Source organism: Rhinichthys klamathensis, unplaced genomic scaffold (assembly GCF_029890125.1).
Source record: "Rhinichthys klamathensis goyatoka isolate OS25496 unplaced genomic scaffold, OSU_Roscu_1.1 h1tg000640l_1, whole genome shotgun sequence".
In the NCBI taxonomy this organism is placed as follows: Eukaryota; Metazoa; Chordata; class Actinopteri; order Cypriniformes; family Leuciscidae; genus Rhinichthys; species Rhinichthys klamathensis.
In genome coordinates, this window is record NW_026607086.1 from 207501 (window position 1) to 232110 (window position 24610).

The 24610-nt window shown below is 42.9% G+C and overlaps 1 protein-coding gene across 2 annotated transcripts in view; it reads right to left on the bottom strand.

Annotated features, from left to right (window-relative positions):
* The window catches only part of tmcc1a (transmembrane and coiled-coil domain family 1a), a 117950-nt gene extending 99672 nt beyond the window's left edge, over positions 1 to 18278 (bottom strand). Inside the window, exon 1 of one of the 2 annotated variants that reach the window (XM_056241413.1) lies at positions 18048 to 18278. In XM_056241413.1, coding sequence (XP_056097388.1) covers positions 18048 to 18275 — 228 coding nt within the window. In that variant the 5' untranslated portion in view covers positions 18276 to 18278. Of the gene's footprint in view, positions 1 to 6041; positions 6112 to 18047 lie in introns of those variants that run through there. The other variant, XM_056241416.1, reaches the window with a different exon arrangement.
* Positions 18279 to 24610: the final 6332 nt, after the last annotated feature.

The following is a 24610-nucleotide window of genomic DNA, read 5'->3' on the forward strand; positions in this document are numbered from 1 at the left end:
GTGTGTGTGTGTGTGTGTGTGTGTGTGTGTGTGTGTGTGTGTGTGTGTGTGCGTGTGTGTGTGTGTGTGTGTGTGTGAAAACATCCTCACATCCCAAAATAAGACAATCCTGAGAGAATAAGAGGAGTAAAAAACAGGAAACATGACTCAGCCGGACACATCAATGAACACACACACACACACACACACACACACACACACACACACACACACACACACACACACACACACACACACACACACACACACACACACACACACACAGGGTTAGGGTAACGACAGTTAGGGTTTGGTTTAGGGTTAGTTGATTATGCATAATTTACTGTTATATTAAGCACATGTAACGTGTAACAAGGACACGGTATAATAAAGTGTTACCGAAATGCTAAACTCCGGGTGAAATGGATGTAAGCACCACCTTTCAGTTAGCTAAAAAAAAATGTGTTAATTGTCAAGGAGATGTCAAATTAAAGACAGAAATAAAGAGCTAGATCTATTTGCAATTAGTTTAATGAAAACAAAATGACACTTCTCAGGGATAGAGAAACAAAAACTCAATAAACAGAACAGCCACTCTAAAAATGGACAAGATTTGACAAAGAACAACTGAAAACGAGGGCTATATAAACACAGAGAAACACTAGGGATAAAATGAGATAATTAACAAGACACAGTTGAAACACATGAGGGCAAATCAAAAACCATAGCAACTAATGAACTAAGAAAAAAAAGAAACATGAACTGAGAAAACTGAGCAAGAAACAGTAAAAATCAAACAAGATAGCAACTTAAATCTCAAACCCAATCTGTCTGAATTGCTATTTTAATTGTAAGCGTTTAAAAAAAAACTTTATACCTTAAAATATCTTGAATGTAACTCGACACCCTCGCCTCATTTAGTATGCGCGGTTCTATGAATATGCAAATAAGCCCCGCCTCCACTCACTCACATTTTAAGGAGAAAATACTCAGCAATGCTGTCGATTTATGAACTTACACATGGTGTGTCTTAAAGCATATTAAAAACACCACATAGACACATAAACAACATTATAAGCTGGATTTACACCACAGGGGGACTTTAAGCTCTGTGTTATGGAAGCAAAGCAAGAGACTGAGCATTATCTGTCAGTGCTTAAAGGTCAAATATACAGAGATCATCTGAACTCGGTCTGACCCCGATAAATAATTAGTCATAAATATTCATTAAACGTGCAGATGAAACAGGGTGATGACATTAAAGAGAGCATGTTATTATTATGTATGCTGGTGAGAGCACAGTTAATGACCTCAGAACTCTGCATTGCTCTCCAAATATACAATAATTCAACATTTTCAGAGATTAATCTGTTTTAATTTCGAGATGTGACGAAGCAAACCACATAGGCTACACCGTCATTGTTATTGAAACAGTGCTGGCTCAAACTATATCATTTATTGCATAGCATGTGCTATGGATATAATGCTACGGATGGATCCCTGTCTGTTTGTTACTTGTTGCCTATGTAAGTGTATCCTCGCTGCCTTCTTGGCCAGGGCTCACGTGTAAAAGAGATTGTAATCTCAATGTGATTTTATTCCCTGGTAAAATGAAGGTAAATAAATAAAAAAAAGACTGATAATGTGTTTTCTTTGCTAGCTCATCACTGCACTCAAACAATGAGCAGAGCGACAATAATAATGGGCTGTGAATCTCACACAGGAAACAGGAAACAGTTTGTGGTTCTGTAACTGAGATCAGACCTCAGTTTCTCACACATTCAATGATCAATCAATGATGCTGTTTTTTGCGAAGCATTTTGGAAGCGTCATCATCCAGCACACATTCAGGTCAAAGTCAAGTCAAGGCATCGGTTATAACGGTCTTTTGTCCATTCCCTGTTTCCGTTTGTCCACTAGGTGGAAGTTCATTTAGTCTTAAAGGGGTCATATAATGCCATTTTTGTACAAGCTAATATGATTCTTTAGGGTCTAAATTAAAAGTTTGTAATATACTTTAATTAAAAATTCTCATTAGTATTGTAAGAAAACACTTATTTTACCTGGTCAAAAACAGCTCTGTTTTCAGCACGCAGTTTCAGTGCATATGCCTTTAAATGATAATGAGCTTTGCTGACTCCGCCCCTCTGTTCTGTGTACACCGTTTGTAACACAATAACACAACCATATAACCATAACGCGTTGTTCAGTATAAACGTGGAATTATGAATTATATTGAGAACGTCATACATAGAAAACATGCCGTAATGAACCCTGAGTGTAAACCTTAGACGCATTCATTGTGAAGCGTGCAGCTAGCGATTTGCAAAGATAAATATATTAATATAAAGTTTAATAAAACTTTACACTCACTTCAGTTCTTCTGGAGATTCAGCAGGAACACGAATAGCTGGTACCGATCCTTTTTTCATGAGCAGCTTCTTAGCAAATCCAGCTTTATACTGACCCTCGTTTATAAAGCAGTCTGGTGAGAAATGATTCGGCAAACATGAGAGCATTGACGTTGCTCGTGGGGAATATTCCCTTCGAAAACAAACTCAGCCACTGCGTCTTCAGCGGTTCGGATTTAGGAACATTAAAATGACTGTGTTCGTTATTGCACCCAAGAACAGAACACCACAGTCGCTTAGACGCCATTCTGCTCATAGACAGTGCTCCAGCATATCAACAATGAGCGCGCCGGTCCGCGCTGACTATGATTGACAGCTGGCTCACGAGCGAGGGCGGGTCTGTGTTGAAACCCGGCTGTCATTCAACAATCGCGGGAGGGGCTTCCGAGCGTGTGACGTCACACGGTTGAACGGCTCGATTTGAGGCAGGGGAAAACATAAGGAGATTAAAACAAAAACACTGGATGGATTTTTATCATTTTATGATGGTTGTGTACAGGCACTGCCAACACACATTTCAGTACAATCAACTTGTAAAAGTGCATGTACCATTATATGACCCCTTTAATGCTCCTAAATTATGGAATTCACAACCGCTTTCACTTCGTGATGTATCGACTTTGTCTACCTTCAAGACTCAGCTAAAAATATATCTATTTAATATGTATTTTGGATAAATGTGGATTCTCTAGTTTGGGTTTTAGGGCTGTCAGTTAAACGCGTTATTAACGGCGTTAACGCAAACCCATTCTAACGGCGTTAATTTTTTTATCGCGCGATTAACGGTCTTTTCAGCCTAGCAAACTTTGTAGTTTTTTTCACATGCTTTTGCAACAGGACGCGGCATGCGTGAGTTTTGTTGCTTCGTTGCAAAGCGCAAGCGGATCTAGCTAGACCGGAAACAAAACAACAGGCACGCCGCACACACTTGTTTGGGCTTGCGCGCCGGCCAAATAGTAGGTTAGCGTTACGTTTTGAGTGGATGACGAGCGCGAGACGCCGAAATGGATGCCAATAAGATTCTGAATTGAAAGTTTACTTTTAAAAAGTTGCCAAATGGTTCCATTGACGAGACCAAAGTGATCTGTGTGTTTTGTCGTTGTGAACTGAGCTATCATCATCGCAGCACGTCCAGTCTGAAACACCACTTGATGATGGCCAAGCACACACACACACACACACACACACACACACACACACACACACACACACACACACACACACACACACACACACACACACACACACACACACACACACACACACACACACACACACACAGCTGATGCAAATTCTCCGCCCCCTCGTCAATATCAGGACCTCGTCAGGATTTCTTTCACCCTTTTATTGATGGACAGTGTTACATTGTGTGAGAGATTATAAGTGAGAATGTTAGTGTGAGATTGATCACAGTATATGCCAGTGTTGTTTTCAATAAAAAACATTTGCACAAAGCAAGCCGATCCACTTTTCCATGTTAATAAGAGCATTAAAATGAGAAAAAATAATGGGACAAAAAGAAATCAAGAGACATTTAGAATAGATAAAAATGTGCGATTAATTGCGATTAATCGCGAGTTAACTATGACATTAATGTGATTAATCGCGTTTAGATATTTTAATCGTTTGACAGCACTAGTTTATTGTATTCCCTGGGTGCTTGTATGTGTTCACTGGTGTAACGATACCCTCATGTCACGATTTGATACATATCACGATACTGAACTCACGATACGATATTATTGCGATACTCCAAGACATATACAGTAATAAAAGGTTAACAAAAAAATTACTGTTGATTAAAATGCTAAATTTGGTATTACTGGGTGGATATTAATAGGCTTGGTGCTGGAAACCCAATGCACAGGACAATAGAGACACCAGAATAAACAGATCCACAACAGAACCGGAAGACAATACAATGCTGAATAAAGTCCTAGTTTTTGTTATTTTTGGACCAAAATGTATTTTCGATGCTTCAACACACTCTAACTAACCCACTGATGTCACATGGACTACTTTGATGATGTCTTTATCTCCTTTCTGGACAAGGACAGTATACCGTACACACATTTACAATGGAGGGACAGAAAGCTCTCGGACTAAATCTAAAATATCTTAAACTGTGTCCTGAAGATGAACGGAGGTCTGACGGGCTTGGAACGACATGAGGGTGAGTCATTAATGACATCATTTTTGGGTGAACTAACCCTTTAAAAAATAAATACGACCTCACGTCATGTCAATCACGCTTGCACACTGCCTCCGAAACTTTCGTCTGTCTTAAAAAAAACGGATCGGATTGTATTTTCTGCGTTTTTCGCATCCGTGGCAAGCAGTTTGAATGGTGTTTTGACAATTCAGAGCCACCGAATCACGAAAGCTCATAAAGCTCATAAAGGAGGATGAAGTATGCAGGTCATGCTTCATTCACAATATGAAACATCTTCATCAAAAAAGAGCCCTAGGACTCCAAGAAGTTGAAGAATGAGAGGAATGACAGAACAACAGGAAAGCCCTTTTTACACAGACCTCGAAATAACCAGATATTACCTTTCCTCTATGCGAGGATATCAAAAAATAATCTGCCCAGTAGTTAGGATGTGGTAGAGATGTTTTAGTAACAGTGTCTTTACATGCAGTTACTATAGTAATAACTATAAATTATGCATATTGCATGCAACTTACCCTAAACCAAACCCTAACCCTATAACTTATTACTTAAATGCATAATTACACAGTAACACGGACACCTTAAAAAAAAAAGTAACCAATGTTTTCTTCTAAAAGGTCAATTTCATATTCAAAACGCATAATTCACATCCAGTTAAATGCATAAGAAGCTCTGTTTGCAAAGGTAATGACCATTCAATCACCGAGAACCAGGAACAGAGTTTTATCTGCGACTATAATCACAAGAAGAGAGTCACACACTCACACACACACTCACACACTCTGTAACTCTGCATATTTCTACATGTTTGGATGTTTATGTTATCTACTCCATTTTACTGTAATCCTGCAGATTTCAAGTTGCATTCTTTTAATAATGTTTATTAGTGCGATCAAACATACAAATGCATGTAAATTAAGATCTTGAGCTCATCTTGACAGTGTGGATCAAATTCAGTCATCTTTTTCTTTAGTAGTGTTTTCACATGACTTGAATTTGAGAGGATGAACAAAGTGAGGATATGCAACTTATATGCATTCATTCAAAGTTTTAAAATGCCTATAGTAGAGAGACTCAGAACCTGTGGTCTCTGTGGTGAGAGAGTTTGAGCCGGTAAAGGGTCTTTGTGTCAGATAACATTGGGACTGTTGACACATGCAGTCAATAAGTTATAGCTTTAACTCAGCCTTAACACATATGCTCTTCACCAGGTGTGAACAGAGTTCTCAAACAGATGTTGACATTTCAATGCCTCAAAAATCTCTTTAATGTCTCGAATGTTTCTCTGGAAAAGAGATTTCACAGGGTGCAAATGGAGACTTTAGCTTCTCAGAAATCTCATTCTCATGCTAGATCAGTGTATACTTCACAATCAAACATTTTCAAAGGTATTCTGTTTAAGCTTATGAACACTATGCTTACACACACACACACACACACACACACACACACACACACACACACACTGAAAGTGTTACCTGTGAGTACTGTCTGCGGAGACTGAATCGCTGAACCATCCTGACTGACAAACACTGAACGAACACAAGCAGAAACACTCACCCACTCTCCCCATCTCTCTCTCTCTCTCTCTCTCTCTCTCTCTCTCTCTCTCTCTCTCTCTCTCTCTCTCTCTCTCTCTCTCTCTCTCTCTCTCTCTCTCTCTCTCTCTCTCTCTCTCTCTCTCTCTCTCTCTCTCTCTCTCTCTCTCTCTCTCTCTCTCTCTCTCACACACACACACACACTTGTGTACTTATACAGGCACATACCGCCCCACAGACTTGTTGCTACAATAGACAAACCCTTTACAGTTTTTCTCGATAACTTAAACACATTTCTTGAAACAATGGCTCCTTTTCTTGAAACTCTAAACACAAATCCAAAACTTCTCACCCAAGTCCCTAATCTTACTATTTTCAGGTCAAAATGAAGCTCTCCACTCAAAACCATTCAATCTTGCTGAAAAAAACAAACATTTTCCTCAGACATGACACAAAACCCCTCTACGTAAATGCGTCTCCACAGCACGCATTGTGTTTTATCGTGCAATTTATACGCGAAAATGAGTTTTTTACGTGCATATGATACACAGTTTTCACGTGCATTTGATACGCAGTTCATTTGCGTGTAATACACACGCACCCCACACCACTAATTCTACCCAAACGTGTAAACGCACCCCACACACCACTACTAAACCTGCCCTAACCAACCCATGCGTATCCTATGCACGTAAAAACTCATTTTCGCGTATAAATTGCACGATAAACACACTGCGTGCTATAGAGACGCATTTAGTGTAATTGGGTTGCTATAACACACACACTACAACATAGTCTTAGGATACGTTTACATGACAAACGATATGCTCAAAACGGAGAAGTTTTTCCTTTGAGTTTTCCGTGTTGTCATTGTCAAAACGATCCCCGTTCACACGGATCAGGTAAACGACTAAAAACGCTGTATTCTGCTGCCAGGCCACTAGATGGCGATGAAACACTATAGCCTGAACACTTAATACGCATGTGCATGATGTCATCGTCTTCAGAGATTCACGTTTTTTTGTGGTTTACACGGAGACCGTTTTCAAAAGTTTGCGCTTTCAGGAACCCAAAACGCCGTTGTCGTATAAACGAACGGCCAAAACGCTACATAAAAAGTTTTTCGTTTTTAGTTGAAAACGGTGTCGTGTAAACAGCCCCCTAGGCTACGTCTACATCGTATCATTAATTAGTCAAACACTATTATACATTATATTCAACATTATATATATATAGTTTAATGTAGTACTGACACTAAAACTCTGAAAACATGAATTGTTTCATATACAGTAATTTTCATTTTGGGTGAACTATAAACCCAAACTATTGCCACTATCCACGATACATAGTTGAATTTTTGTATTGCGATATATTGTGACACGATATAGTGTTACTCCCCTATCGTTGTCACGGTGTTGTGCGGGTAGAAGAAGATGGCTGAGTCAAAAGCTCCAAATCAAACAGTTTTACTGATCAAACTCACAGGTACAGACAGGCAGGCAGAATGACGGGCAGAAACACACACTAAACACAACCATATAACTTTAACAACCGACAAGGACAGACTGAACAGAAGCAAACTAAATACAAGCAAGAATCAGACATAACAAGGTGAAAACAGGTGACACTGATGATGATAACGAAGGACAGGCTGGTAAGTGAGGGAGTGAATACAGGTGTGGAGACGAGGAGGATTCTGGGAAGTGTAGTGAAGATGACTAAGACAGACAGGTGCAGACGAAGACTGTGACAGAACGCCCCCCTTCAACAAGGCGCGACCTCGCGCCGTAGAACATCAATGGGGTGGGGGGGCGGGCGCCCTGAAGGCTGGCCAGGGCGTGGCCAAACTGGGACGGGAAGCCTCCAGGGCGGATCAGGAAGTGCAGGCGGCCATGGCGGAGCAGGACGTGGGCGTGGCCAGGGCGGAGCAGGACGTGGGCGTGGCCATGGCGGAGCAGGACGTGGGCGTGGCCATGGCGGAGCAGGACGTGGGCAGGGCGGACATGGGCGTGGCCAGGGCGGAGCAGGACGTGGGCGTGGCCAGGATGGAGCAGGACGTGGACGTGGCCATGGCGGTGCGGACCCTTCGGGCGGCCATGGCGGTGTGGACCCTTCGGGCGGCCATGGCGGTGCGGACCCTTCGGGCGGCCATGGCGGTGCGGACCCTTCGGGCGGCCATGGCGGTGAGGACCCTTCGGGCGGCCATGGCGGAGCCCTATGGCCCCCCCCCAAAAAATTAATGGGGAGAGTGACAGAGTCACTACTAGTCTCTGGGCTGGACGGAACCAGGGGTGAAGGGGTCTCTGGGCTGGACGGAACCAGCGGTGAAGGGGTCCGTGGGCTGGACGGAACCAGCGGTGAAGGGGTCTCTGGGCTGGACGGAACCAGCGGTGAAGGGGTATCTGGGCTGGACGGAACCAGCGGTGAAGGGGTATCTGGACTGGACGGCCCCAGCGGTGAAGGGGTATCTGGGCTGGACGGCCCCAGCGGTGAAGGGGTCTCTGGGCTGGACGGAACCAGCGGTGAAGGGGTATCTGGGCTGGACGGAACCAGCGGTGAAGGGGTATCTGGGCTGGACGGCCCCAGCGGTGAAGGGGTATCTGGGCTGGACGGAACCAGCGGTGAAGGGGTCTCTGGGCTGGACGGAACCAGCGGTGAAGGGGTCTCTGGGCTGGACGGCCCCAGCGGTGAAGGGGTCTCTGGGCTGGACGGCCCCAGCGGTGAAGAGGACTTATGGGCTGTAACAGATGTGTGTGCAGCCCACACACACAAAACAGCCATGGACCCCACAATGAGAACCGTGTCTTCCAGAGCAGCATGGTCGGTCTCTGGCTGGACCGTCTCTGGCTGGACGGTCTCTGGCTGGACGGTCTCTGGCTGGACGGTCTCTGGCTGGACGGTCTCTGGCTGGACGGTCTCTGGCTGGACGGTCTCTGGCTGGACGGTCTCTGGCGGGACGGTCTCTGGCGGGACGGTCTCTGGCGGGACGGTCTCTGGCGGGACGGTCTCTGGCGGGACGGTCTCTGCTTTCCGGATGATGGGTGGCGTGGTTAAGATGGCTGGTGTGTGTGATTGAGTGGTGATGTCATCCACAACCTCACCAACGGTGAAGGCCGATCCACTCAACCACAACACATGATCAAGGTAACTGGCGAAGGTACCTGAAAAAGCTGCTGCTGGGGCTAGCTGGTATAGGCTCTCGTCTAGACCGCCCCAAAACACCGACTTCAGGACGTCGTCTGTCCAGCTTACCCCCACAGAAAGCTCCAGGAAGCCGGTGACATATTCACCTATGGAGCAGCCGTCTTGAAAGCAATGGATTAGACGATCGACTGGGGTGAATGGAGAGTGAGCTGGGTTTACCGGGGTGAGAAGAATTCCCATGCTGACTCTTGTTTTGGTCGGTTGTTCTGTCACGGTGTTGTGCGGGTAGAAGAAGATGGCTGAGTCAAAAGCTCCAAATCAAACAGTTTTACTGATCAAACTCACAGGTACAGACAGGCAGGCAGAATGACGGGCAGAAACACACACTAAACACAACCATATAACTTTAACAACCGACAAGGACAGACTGAACAGAAGCAAACTAAATACAAGCAAGAATCAGACATAACAAGGTGAAAACAGGTGACACTGATGATGATAACGAAGGACAGGCTGGTAAGTGAGGGAGTGAATACAGGTGTGGAGACGAGGAGGATTCTGGGAAGTGTAGTGAAGATGACTAAGACAGACAGGTGCAGACGAAGACTGTGACAATCGTATAGTGTTTGCGTGTGTCTCGACAGTTACAAATAAAGCCACAATAATGGATCGAGCTTGACAATCATCTTGATGGATGACCCCGAGGAAAGTCTGACCAAAAAGAGGACAGTTGCACTTGCATAAACACATTTTGCTTTGAAAGGTTCCCTTGTGAAAGCCAACCGAACCACGAAGAAAATTCAACATTGTAACAAATTACAGTTTTTTTAAAACACTAAATCCCATTCTCTGAAGCAAATTCTCAATAGCCTAAACCAATTTGTCGAATAAATCCCTCTTTCTGTAAAACATTAAACAAGTTCACATAGTTAAGGCATTGAGAACATAAAAAAAAGAAGTGTTTTAGCAATTCAGAGAAACTGCAAGTCCCTGTTTCAGGACAAAACAAACGATATGTGTGAGAACGCCCTAACACTGGTGAGAGGCATTCAAAACAATACTGCAAAAACCGGTAATAAGCTATTTTGCTTGTGGTTCTTCCCCTCTAAGCCTTTTCACATGATGAACACAACAAAAGACACAACAAATGAATACATTTGCACATTTTTATTCCTGAATGTACTGTAAAGTAAATTCACCATATAAATCTTGTCAACATAAAATCCTAGCATCCCCTCCTGATACGCATCAACTGAAAGCTTCGTCCATTTCATCGTCTCTGTGTCCTACAAAAACAGAAGTACTGAGCGGCAGAAACACTGAGTGGCGGCATTGGTTTTCAGTGTGAAAACAAAACAGCTAAAACTGGGAAAGAGCTTTGAGATGGACTGTATAAATAGATTTGACAAGAAATCTGACGTAGACTGCCGTAAGATACATATCAGAGAAGCAAATTTATCACTGCAATTCATAGAAACAACGACTCGTGGCAGCGAAAGGTGGATTTTGCAGTTATCATTTTGTGTCAATATGCTGAATTTAGGGGTAAAATCATACCCTACATATTGTATTTTTATATATTGTATTGACAACTCTTATTTACCATCGTATATTCTGCATAATTGGTTGTTTTTAAATAAACACTAAAAAAAAAAAAAACTAAAGTTTTAGGGCTGGATGACATGATGATATATATGACATTGATATAAGTGATCACCCAGATTTAGAGTCAGGGTTTCGGGGAGGTGGAAGGAGCGAGGACTCAAGTACAGAACAAAGGGCTCTTATTAATAATAAAAATAAAACAAAAACTACCCGAGGGGGAAAACAAGACGGACTTGGATTTGGACTTGGGGACTTGGATTTGGACTTGGGGACTTGGATTTGGACTTGGATTTGGACTTGGGGACTTGGACTTGGGGATTTGGACTTGGGGCCTTGGACTTGGGGACTTGGGGACTTGGGGACTTGGTGACTTGGACTTGGGGCCTTGGACTTGGGGACTTGGTGACTTGGACTTGGGGCCTTGGGGCCTTGGACTTGGACTTGGGGACTTGGATTTGGACTTGGGGACTTGGACTTGGACTTGGGGCCTTGGACTTGGGGACTTGGACTTGGGGACTTGGGGCCTTGGACTTGGGGACTTGGATTTGGACTTGGACTTGGACTTGGGGCCTTGGATTTGGGGACTTGGGGACTTGGACTTGGGGCCTTGGACTTGGGGACTTGGATTTGGACTTGGACTTGGGGACTTGGATTTGGACTTGGACTTGGGGACTTGGACTTGGGGCCTTGGACTTGGGGAGTTGGACTTGGGGACTTGGAGTTGGGGACTTGGACTTGGGGACTTGGACTTGGGGACTTGGACTTGGACGCAGGGAAACACATGTTTTAGATACGACGAACCAACACAGGACTGAAAACACAAGAAGAATAACTAGGGAAGCAAACAAAAGAGGGTAACGAGGGAGGACAGGTGGGGCAAATTAATCAATAATCAGGTAACCAGAAGGCCGGGGTTAGACAATCCACAGGAGAGCACATGGCACAAAGAAACATACTGTACATGACAAGCCATTTGCTCACACCAAACATGACTAAAACAAGCACATGGCCAGTAAAACAAATCACAAGCCATGTGTTCACATAAAACAAGACATGAACACGCAGCCAATGAGGACACTCATACGCCACGTGTTCACACAAAACATGACAACATGAAAGCGCACAGCTAGTTTTAAACACAAGCTGCGTGCTGCACAAGACAAGACAAAACAAGAGTGTTAATTTTCAACACCTGTCCATAGGGGCTTTTACAACAAATAAAAACACATTGTTAAACAAGACAAGGCACATTTTACACAGGAGAACAACTTTAGCCACTGTTTGAGCTCTCTGGTAAAGATGTAAATATTGTTCTGCAGTTTGAATCCAATTGGGAGAGAGTCCCATAGTGTGGCCCCTCTGAAGGAGAAGCTAGACTGTCCAAAAGATTTTCTAAACTTTGGTAGCACACAATCCCCACTAACTGAGGCTCTGGTGGAAGGTATAGAAGAGCCTGACGCCTCTCCATGAGGCCAGAGAACAGTGGGGACACACAGTTGTTCAAACATTTAAAAGTGAATTTCAAAATACTAAAATTAACAAGTAAAAAGCTTGTGCTTTTGTATGATATCACAATGATGCCATATCAGGTTTCTTGTCAAATATCTTAATTGCCTGTTTATATAGAGAAGTGACTGGTTTCAGAGTGGACGCTGATGTTTGTGACCATGCTGTAATACAGTGTGTGCTTTTAACATGGCCTTAAATTTCGGTAGTGACTTACTGACCTTACAGAAAGAAGGAGATCATCAGTCAGCCAAGAACGCTCTGTCCTTATGTTTGTGTTTTGTTCGGACAACACAGAGAAGATTTTGATTTTCGGACGTCAAAGATCTAGATGGATTATAAAATGGCAGCATACTTGAAAGATAAGAAGGGGCACAATTTTGTAAAGCCTTAAAAACAAGTAACAGATCCTGTTAGTGATTATAGATAGATATAGATAGTTATATCTCGAACCGGCATCCATTTCAACGATTATTAAAAACGGAGTAATTGACTCAAATTTCTTGGCTGACTTGAGCATTCTTGCAACAGCATTCTGTATGTTTTGAAGCCGCGCCAATGCTTTGTTGTCAATTCCAATGTAAAGAGAGTTGCAATAGTATATTATTTGTATATTCAATATGATTATTTTTGTTAAAATGCTGCCTTTTGGGGACATTGCTTGTCTCAATCCCAGAGGTTTCTACACCTACTCCTACAGATGCTCATCCCATCAACACTACATTCAGTTTCAACTACACGTTAAACACCTTATTCACACTTTTCAAATATTTTCTTCATTTGTATTTCAAATAAACGGCTCTCTGAGCTGATATGAGATGAAAAAAGGGAGCAGATTATGGTTTTGTTAGAGTTAAACGGGGACACATCTGTCCCCAAAGTAAAGCTGTTTCTATACACACATCATATTTTTTTTAATTATGTGCACTAATACGAGAAAAACATATTGTTAGCCTAATAAAAGCTGATTTATCTTGCGAGAGGTTCACTCATGGGGCCAGACACCGATCAACAATCATACTTGTTTTAAATCATTAAGCCTCCCTGTTAGTTCTGCAATGGCACAGCTTACTAAAAACCTAATTGTCACAATAGGGAAGAAAACACTTCCTTTTCATCCCGACTTTAAACATGAAACCGTATTCTCACAGCACCAGAAATTCTCAACTACAACAACCATGTGTTTTCCACATCTGCCCAGCTACTGTTACTAATAATACAGACCATACCATCTAAACATACACACAATACACATCATTATCTACCAAAAACACACTCCATCTAAACATAAACAATAATCCTTAAATAAATGATGCAGCTAATATTAAGTTGCTAAATAAAGACTACACATTATGTAAGTTTCAGTGCTTCATGATTTGGACCATCAAGTCCTTATGCAAGCAACTTACATAAAACACAACAACAAAATACAGTGGTGTGCAGTAGAACAAAACACTCTATACCTGTTAGAAGTGCACATATTTTATTTTTACTGACGGCAGAGCAGCTGTGTTGTCGAACACATCAACACACTCTTCCCAGCATTATGGGCGGTTTAGTTCTTCACCTCACTCTAAAAAATGCTGGGTTGTTTTAACCCAATTTTAGGTCAAATATGGACAAACCCGAACGTTGGGTTAAAATTTGTATTAAAAAAAATGAACCCAACGGCTGGGTTTGTCCACGTTTGACCCAAAGTTGGGTTGAAACAACCTGGCATTTTTTAGAATTCAGGTGTAAAACAGGGTTTCTGGCATTCACAGAAGCATATATGGGCTTTGAGTTCCTTGATACTACTAAATAAATAATACATTTCTTTTCAGGGCGAGGAGTTCAAAACAAGTCTGTTTCCCAACAAAGCATGATTGGTTGAAGCTACAACATGCGGCTCAAAGGCCCTGTTTACAGCTGGTGTTAAAATGGGTATTGTTCGATCGGATCACAGGTAGGCGAGAGACACACACTCCTGTTTACACCTGGTGTCTTAATTCATCTCTTTTGTCCACTTTCAAACACTTCTGTCCTGATTTCTTCGAGGGGAGGGTCTATGGGGGAGTAAATGTATGGGTTTTTCAGATCTTTCAATCTAATGGACAATTGACCGTTCGCAAAAGTCACGCCCCCTAGTTATTGTTGCTACGCCCGTCAAACAAATGGTCAAACACGACCAGCGCGACAGATTGCCATGACGGGAAGAGGTATACCCGTGCATGTCAGTGACCTTTTATGGAGCAATACCTCAGCGATATACTCCACCATCCAAAAGGGGTTACAGTGTGCAGTGGAGGGATATATTCAAAACATAAAAATACACAATGAAGGAGACACACGACTACTATCGAGGCTAATGCTTATACCGGTTTCAAGCGAAATCTGAGAAACCCCATGACCTGTAACTTACCTCAAATGCAACCAGCACAGCCTTGAAGAAGATTTTATAAGCTGGTACAGTGGCTAATTGTTTGGAGTTAGAAATATATAACTCGCGCTGCATATTTAGTCATTTTGCCTCAGATACAGGATTATTCTCTTAAACAAGCAGGTTGTTCATTACCACAGCAACCGCTTGCGTGTCATGCTGAATGCCATTTTCGTGTTTAAAAAGTAACTATACATAAGAGACGGAAAGATGCAGATAACCATAACATTATATTATTTAAGGTTATTTCTATTCATTACGATATTGATATATGAACTGGTGTTGTCAAGTAAGCTTCATGCTTTCCCCGTTGCGAATGTGCACTGTAACGTTAGTCTACGGGTGCTGCACTGCTGCTCATTTCCCCCGAGAATATCATGTTAACAACAACCCTTTAGAAAACGTAATTCCATTGTGGATCCTCTTGATCTGCTTTCTCCATGTTTCTTTGACTAATCTCAGTGTCTCAGTCTCACGCACGCTGCACGGGTTAACCATGTTCGACACATTTAACTGGGAGTGGGGCCGTCCACACGGTTTTTATCCATTGTAGGCACCGCTCACGTTGTGTTTTCGGCTTTGGAAACGGAAAGAACACAACTCCTCCAGACAATCATTTGGGGTATCTAGTGTCCGATTTACAAACGCCGTGGGCGCACCGCTTCACCATCTTGCTTGGAGTCAATGTTTGACGGACCTGCTCACATAGTAACGGTTGCTATGATGTGTGATTGGACAATGGACAAAGGGGTGGAACGGTACACAGAAGTCACGGTTCGGTTCATACCTCGGTTCAGACATCACGGTTCGGTACGATTTCGGTACAATGGAGGGAAAAGCAAAACAAAAATGCAGAAGGCATTGTATTTTTTAAATAAGTTTTATTAATAAAGGCATAGAACCAGTTTATTTGTAGTGCACTGACAATAGTTTTATATAATTAGTTTATTAATTAAATTAATAAAAAGACAAAAAGACCTTGCGATATGTTTGGTAATTGTACCTGAATTAATTAAAAATTATTTTGCTATATTTCAGATCAATATATTTGTTTTCCTTAATTTTAATTAACATTATTAATTAACAATGTACCATTATTTTCATCTGAATTATAAATAATTGATTTCTGTATAAAATAATACTACCATTAAAAACACATTCGATTTTCTTTTTTAATCAATGTAGAGTGTGTAAGATTAGTGCTCCGAGGACGAGAAATGAAAACCAATGCGATATGACGAATGTCTAAAAGATGGGACCAACAGACTGTTTTGAAATGGAGTTGGATAAATATGTTTTGCTTTTAAAACAGTGTGTGTGTGTGTGTGTGTGTGTGTGTGTGTGTGTGTGTGTGTGTGTGTGTGTGTGTGTGTGATTTTGGTTGGGTGACAGTTGCAGGTTACAGTTTGACAAGAGTTTACAGTGTGACAAAATCACAATGTTGTGTTTTATTGCAAGTGTAGCTACACAAATATAAGTAAACACTTGGCAGGTTTAATGATCTGTATGAACGAAATGACGGAGAATGTTTTTTATGTTTCCACTGTTTGATCGCGCCTGCGGCTCTCTCTCTCACACACTGACACACACACACACACACACTCCAGCATTGCAATCTTGACATCGCAGCCTGTTCATTATGCGGTCACACCAAACGCGAATAGAGCGTATATCGCGTCTAGTTCGCCGCTAGTCCAAAGCGAATAGGACGCGCGTATAAAGCCAACGTTTGAAGTGAACGCGCGTTCAGAGCTAAGCCGATGGTACATATTATGTGTCCCTAAAGAACCCGCGTATCTAACAGTAGTTCCGCATTACATTAATTAATTTGCACGCGAGTTTTATTTATTTTTATACCGTGTATTCTCCGTGTAAATTCGTGCACCGAACCGTGACGCCCGTACCGTTTCGGTTCGACACGAATACATGTAGGCTATACCGTTCCACCCCTATCTTCAACCCAAACTTGGGTCTTCAGTCGACAGTTTAAACCCCGTCTGGCTATCGCTCTTCGCATAATGTTCCCGCATTACATCAGCAGCCGGAGAGAAGACGGCCTTTAGTGGCTGTTTGAACACATTCGATCACATGAGCGTTCACACTACGAAAGCAATCCGGTCGAATGTGTTTTCAACTAACTCTGTGAGTGGAGGAAACTGGACGAGCTCGAAGCGTTTTAGACCCGTTTACTCCTGTATTTATCGTCGTCCACTTAATCTAATCGACCAAAACGCATCTTAATACCAGGTGTAAACATGGCCAAGGTGTCCGTTATCCGATTGGCTTGAGTAAATGGTGGTGAAGTCCAGATATTTGTGGATTTTCCAAAGACGCCGCACTCATATTTATGAATGGGAAAATGTGCAAAGTGCAAAATGGCCGTCTAAATAAAAATCCAATCACTGATTGATAAAAGTCATCGTGGCTGATTGGCTGGTCTAGCCTGAAAAATACTTTTTTTAACACTATTTGAGCATAAGAAACAACATGTTTTTGAGACTCGGTTAGTATTTGAGCAGTTTTGGGGAATACAGGATTCCCCCATTCAAGTTGTACTTGCTCTAGGATGCCCGAAACAGCTGCGTTGCAAATATGGCCACCGAGTGAACAGACTTTCTTTCAAAGGGAGTTACATTTTTACAAGTGGTGGTCACTGCAGAGCCCAGTTACGTCCAGCTCCGTCTCTCTGGGCGTCATGGGTGGAGTTTGACCTAGTCCAGCTCCACCTGTGCTGTTTAGGTATAGAATAGGGTTATGATCAAGCGGCAACCGTCCTGTCTCTCTCTTGAAACCTACATGGAAGTGACTTAAACTGCGATTCATCGACTGGCCACTAGAGACAGGCTGCAAAAGAGAGTCAATCCCATAGAAAAACATATGTAACTGTGAGGGGGGAGGTGGATTCTTTTTATAACTCATCTGTTTAAATTATATTGAGCCTTAAAGTTCTGCATAATTAAGGGCGTGGCCTCTTGAGTGACAGGTGGATTGCCGCTGATGTCACTACTAGCGCTTGTCTGCTGTCTGTTAGCGTCACGTCACCTCAGCTAATCCGCCTCGCTGCCCATTTTGGCGACGGCTGGCTCCGAAAAATGCTCTTCAGAAACACTACGAGTGACGTCACGGATACTACGTCCATATTGGTTTTACAGTCTATGGTTAGGGTTAGGGTTTGGGTGTGGCTAGACGTCAAGCTCCACCTCCCATTGGCTCTAATTCGCTCTCTAACTGTATAAACGTGCAGCACACACACACACACATACATTACTCACCCGTCGTGTGTGGTCGGTGGACTGCAGGAATGATGAGATGATGAGGACGGTCTCGACGGGTGTGTCAGTGCAGATCCCTTTAGAAGGTGTTTCTGGCACACATGCCTTTAGCTCACGCTCCTGCGGGACGCCACCTCTCCTTGCGATCACTGTACAGTTCAGCCCGCACTGCATTCTGGGGGATTTACAACAGTGAATGCTTAATAACCGGTACTTTGAGTTCATCATATTTAATTTCATATTAAAGCAACAGAACTCAAATTACATCCAGTTTTTTAGCAACCAAGTGCATAAATCACATAATTAAATCATATCTCCTTCACATGATTTCATAGGTGTTTGATACACTATGAGAAGTGAGAACTGTCCGTTTTGACTGCACTTATTTCCCTCCACTGACCGCAGTCATCTACTCTCGCCTACATCTCAAATGAGCCTGGTGGTTTGTAGTTGATGACCACAAGATCATGTGAACTGCAAACCGATGCTTCCCTATTAGTCTTGTTAGATGAACAACCCCACACAAACTCAAATTCTCTGCAGCTGCATCCGAAATTGCATACTTCCCTACTTTATAGAGCATAAAAGAGCACCCGGATGACCTACTACTTCTGAAGTGTACTCACAATGGACACTTTACTATCCCATGAGGCCACGGGAGAGGATTTATAAATGACACTAAGGCGACGCAACTGACGCTGGTAGATCACATGATGACAACATGGCGGATGTAGTACTTATTCAGCTATACTAGTAGTTATTCTAGTCTAGAGTGTGTGATTTCTGTGATTTTCTTGTGTTTTTTTTGTGTTACTGATTGAAATTAAATATATACATTTTTAAGGTCATTAAATTGGGGGTTTGAATAAACCGTACATTTTTCAACATATAAGTTGGATTAAACATTTAAAGTCTTTCTCTCGATTAAGTTCCGGCATTATTTATAGATCCCTTCAGGAGCAAATGACACGTTTGTGAGCAAGAAAATTAAACTTTAAACTCTGGCTCCCTGATTACAGCTTTATCATGTAACCATTCACAAAACTAAATCAGTATTAGATGACATCATGCTTTCTTTTTCAGAAGGAAAAGAGGCAGGCAGTAGTCTGATGTAATATTTTGTTCTCTTTGTCCCACCTTTACCTTTGTCTTTCTTATCATTGATCGTGTTAAACTGTGTGACTCAACTACTGAAAAGACTCAACTCTTCTTTTCTGTTTTTAATTATTAACATGTATTTAACTATGTTAACATTACATCTCTGCTGTATTTCCAATGTTCTTTCAACAAATAGTGATCTAGAATCAACAGTATTATCTAACCTATAACGATTGATTTTTTTTTTGTTGGAATTTCAGCATTTTCAACATTAACATATCATATTGTAACATTGTTTCAATCACCATTGATTTTTTTATGTTAACTTGCATTGATTTATAAGCATTGATTTTCAACATACTTTCACTTTCAACATTAACTGAGCGTACAAAAGTGATGATGAACAAACAGCACTTTGATGTAAGTTTAGTTCCATTTATATTGATGCATCAACATTGACTTTCAGCATTGTTTCAATGTTTACTTGAAATCTGGGATTTGATCAGTGAGCGAAAATAGGGTTCATGAGAAGACCAGGATAAAACTGCTGCAAGATAGTGGAGAAATACTTTTTATTAATTATTAAGGATTCACATTTGGAAAGACAAACAAAATATATTTATAGGAATATTTCAGTAAGTTCGTTTTTACGATAAATCATGTTAATACTGAAACTATGGTGTGCTGTTTTAAATCACTTGAGAACCCGTAAAAGTAGTATAGTCTGCATTCTCATGAGGTCTTTTTGATCTGAATGCTGCTATTGGAAACACCTGAGCCGTAATAACGCGACACAGAACGCAGAAGTAGAAGTGCAAGTAGTCCGTTTTAAAGTATTTTGAGTAAAAGATAATGCTATAATGCTACAACGGATAATGCTACAATGGATAATGCAAATGCTACAATACGCTATAAGCGGGGCACCTGCCATAGGATCTCAGGACAATTTAACTGAAACGACAAACGCCGATTTGTGCAGCATGATAGCATGGCCAGTTACGAAGTACTCGTTCCCAATCCAATAGCGCAATGCTATAACTGCAGAATGACAATCGTTCTAAGACCCTAGCCCAAGACACTTGAGCATAAGGGTCCTTAAGGCAGCAAGGCTAAGATAGGGTGAGGCATTCGCCCGAGACTAAGGGGCCTAGACTACTATGCCGGATCACCGAGGGAAAGAGTTCTAGTGGGTTGAGCTCGTATAGAGGTCAAAGCCCAGCCAAACAGATAGGACCTGTGCTTGAAGAGCAGGGACGTCCAAATTATAAAATCTGGCGAATGTGGATGGCGAGGACCAGCCGGACGTCACACAGATGTCGCCCAGGAGGAGGCCATGCCTCTAGTGGAGTGAGCCTTCACTCTGATGGGGCATTGGAGGCCCAATGAAGCTTAAGCTAATGCAATTGCGCCCACTATCCAGTGGGTTAATCTTAACCAGATGCCTTTTGGTGCGGCCCCAAAGCACAAGAAGAGCTGCTCTGACTGCCTGAACTGGATATACTCGATATATGCTCTTAAGGCCCGAACCAGACAGAGTAAGTGCAACACTTGATCATCCTCTGAAACGGGAAGAGCAGAGAGAGTAATGACCTGTGCTCTGAACAGAGTAGAGAGCACCTTAAGTACATAGCCGTTCCTTGGTTTGAAGACGACTTTACTGTCGTCCGGCCGCCACAGCCGCTTTGGTGACTCTAGATAACCTTGGGCCGATCGTGCGCCCTCCACGGCGGCGACGACTCATTCGAATGTCTGCCCTATCTACTTTTGATGGTACATTCGGCGCCTATCATGGTGACCACGGGTAACGGGGAATCAGGGTTCGATTCCAGAGAGGGAGCCTGAGAAACGGCTACCACATCCAAGGAAGGCAGCAAGCGCGCAAATTACCCATTTCTGACACGGAGAGGTAGTGACAAAAAATAACAATAAAGGTCTCTTTCAAAGCCCTGTAAGTGGAATGAGCATATCCTAAACTCATGGGCGAGGACCCATTGGAGGGCAAGTCTGGTGCCAGCATCCGAGGTAATTCCAGCTCCAATAGTTGCTGCAGTTAAAAAGCTCGTAGTTGGATCTCGGGGGCTGGCCGGCGGTCCGCCGCGAGGCGAGCCACCGCCTGTCCCGGACCCCTGCCTCACGGCGCCCCCCGGATGCCCTTAACTGGGTGTCCGGTCCTCGTGGCCCGAAGCGTTTACTTTGAAAAAATGAGAGTGTTCAAAGCAGGCCGCCCGTTGCCGCTGAATACCACAGCTAGGAATAATGGAATAGGACTCCGGTTCTATTTTGTGGGTTTCTGGAACCCGGGGCCATGATTGAGAGGGACGGCCGGGGACATTCGTATTGTGTCGCTAGAGGTGTATTTCTTGGACCGGTGCAAGACGGACGAGAGCGAAAGCATTTGCCAAGAATGTTTTCATTAATCAAGAACGAAAGTCGGAGGTTTGAAGACGATCAGATACCGTCGTAGTTCCAACCGTAAACGATGCCGACCCGTGATCCGGCGGCGTTATTCCCATGACCCGCCGGGCAGCGTGCGGGAAACCACGAGTCTTTGGGTTCCGGGGGGAGTATGGTTGCAAAGCTGAAACTTAAAGGAATTGACGGATGAGCACCACCAGGAGTGGAGCCTGCGGCTTAATTTGACTCAACACGGGAAATCTCACCCGGCCCGGACACGGAAAGGATTGACAGATTGATAGCTCTTTCTCGATTCTGTGGATTTGAAGATAACTTTACAGTCAATAGGCCCAAACTCATAACAAGATGCACTATCAGCGAGCGCTTGCTAGTCACCCACCCTTGACCGTTGCTAGGGCTAGTAGAAGGCCGGTCTTTAGCGAAAAAGACCGACTGAAGCGGCTCGATGAGGGCCCCTGAGGGACTTGAGGACCATAGACAGGTCCAATGTTGGAACAATAAGGGGGTGAGGTCCATTCCCCTGGGGACACATTGCCCCAGAACAGCATGTCTGCCTATTGGTTCAGTCTGCCCGGCATGTGCACTACTCTCATTGAGCACAGGTTGCGTTGTGCCCATAAGAGGAGGCATCTCACTAGTCTGTACAGAGGCCTCGATCTGAGTACACCTTGGTGGTTTATGTAGGGCACCACTATCATGTTGTCCGAGCGGACTAAGACATGGTGCCCTTTCAGGTCTGGCAGGAAGGTTTTGAGGGCCAGAAAAGCCACCAGCATTTCTAGGCAGTTGATATACAGCCGTTTCTCCGTGCTCAACCAGGAGCCGGATGTCGGCCAGCCCTCGCACAGAGCTCCTCAACCCATGTTGGAGGCATCTGTCGACACCACATTCCCCCAGAGACCGACCCCAAGTCTACGCCGGTCTGGTACCGACTGGGGTCCGTCCAAGGGCCCAGGACCTTGATATGTGGGCTTGGACACAGGGTTTCAGCCAATAATGCAGGTGCCACATGTGTTGCAGGCCCAGCAGAATTACTGATGATGCGGACGCCATTAGGCCTCTGAAAGGTTCTTAGGGGGAGTGAAGCCCCGACTCTGAAAGACTCAGCGAGCCACTGGATAGCCACAGTGTGAGCTTGACCCACATTTGGGCTGAATCGAAAACTGCTCCTAGGAAGGCAAGTAGCTAGCTGGAAAACAGGGAGCTCTTGGCTAAGTTGCTCCTGAGTCCCAGGTGTTCCAAATGGCTGAGGAGCAAGGATCTGTGAGTGTCTAACTCGATCTCGGACTGGGCCAATACGAGCCAATCATCGAGGTAATTCAGGATCACACTCCATTCTGTCTCAGAGGGAAGAGGGCCGCATCCATGGGCCCAAATAATATTCAACAATATTATTGATCTGCCTGCATTGACACCATTATATGAGAACTGAACTGAGCTGGACGATGACATCACGGTTTTTTCCAGATCGGCTATATATATAAATGGACTAAATTAATACCTTTTTTACAACAAAAATAAACCATCACTGAACTTACTTAAGCTGTTTACGTTGTTTTAATTGTGCTTTTTAAATAAATTAAATTAATGAATAAGCTGGACTGTGACACTATTTTCTTCAAAAAAAAAAAAAAACGTTGCTGCATTATTTTCCTGTTATCTCTGTATAGCTGCTTTGAAACACTCAGTATTGTAAAAAGCTCTATATAAATAAAGGTGACTTGACTTGACATGCATTTTGTGAATGTACGCGTGCCAGAGACAGTCCGAATGCAAGGACAGTACTGATAAGCCACGCTTGAACACGAATCTCAAAAAGGTCTGTGATGGGGAGCTATCTGGATATGAAAGTAGGCATCTTTCAGATCCACTGAGAATAACCAATCCCCTGGGCATACTTGCTAGAGGATTTGTCTAGCATCTTGAACGTCCATTTCATCAAGGTGCAGTTCAGATGTCTGAGATCGGGGATGGTTTCTCCCAAGGTTTTTTTCTCCATTCTGTCACCTGATGGAGTTTAGGTTTAGTGCTAAGGGACAAATCATATTCAGCAATATTACTGATTTGACTGTACTGACACTATTGGATGAGAACTGAACTGAGCTGGATAAGGAAATCACTGTTTTCTACAGAGCTGCTTTATAGCTGTTCACTTCTTCACTAGATCGGAAATCCAACATGGTGGCCATTTGCAAGCCCATTGTAAACAGAACAATATTTTGTGCTGGTGTTGATGGTTATCATTCTTGGTGTGAACGGGATTGAGTGTGTGCACACACATTCTCTGTTTTTAATAGTTGTGAATTAAGTTCTTACTTCTTTGCTGGGGATTTACATTTGGTCGCATCAGTGTCGGCAAACCTAACCCACACACAGAGCGTTGCATCAGCCATTCAGCGCTGTGTAAAAGTGGCATTGTGTTGAGCTGAATCACATCAATGCAGGCAGTGTGACAGCACCTCTGTGGGCCGAGATCCAGTGCGTTCTGGAGAGGAGAGGAGGGTGACACAGCTACAGACTGTCCAACACATGCTCTTCTACTGCCTGTGCATCTATATATCGCTTGACATTAGTTTAGTAATATTTTCAGATATTCATTGTCTAATATTTGAGTTGTGCTAGAGTCAAGGAAAACCAGGCAACCTAAGCCCAATGTACTCCTTATATATATATATATATATACTGTAAAACGTATTGTTAGTTTAACTTAAAAAAGTAAGTAACCTGGTTGCCTTAATGTAAGTTAACTGAAATTAAAAAATTGAGTTAATATAATGAAGGAGTTTGATTTAATCAACAGAAACTCTGTTTCTGAACCACATAAATTATCGAAGTTGATTTGACAAAAGAAAAAATATTGTGATAGCAGTTTTTTACAGTGTACAGATATATATACAGATTTGTGAAAGGAACTATATAGTCTAATAATCACTGTCGGACTATAAGGTGACAAATAGATTGCCATTTCTGTATTGAGAAATTAATATAGGTAATTTTTTGGGAAAAGTATAATATCCATTAAGAGTATGCAATATTGCTTGCATCAGTGC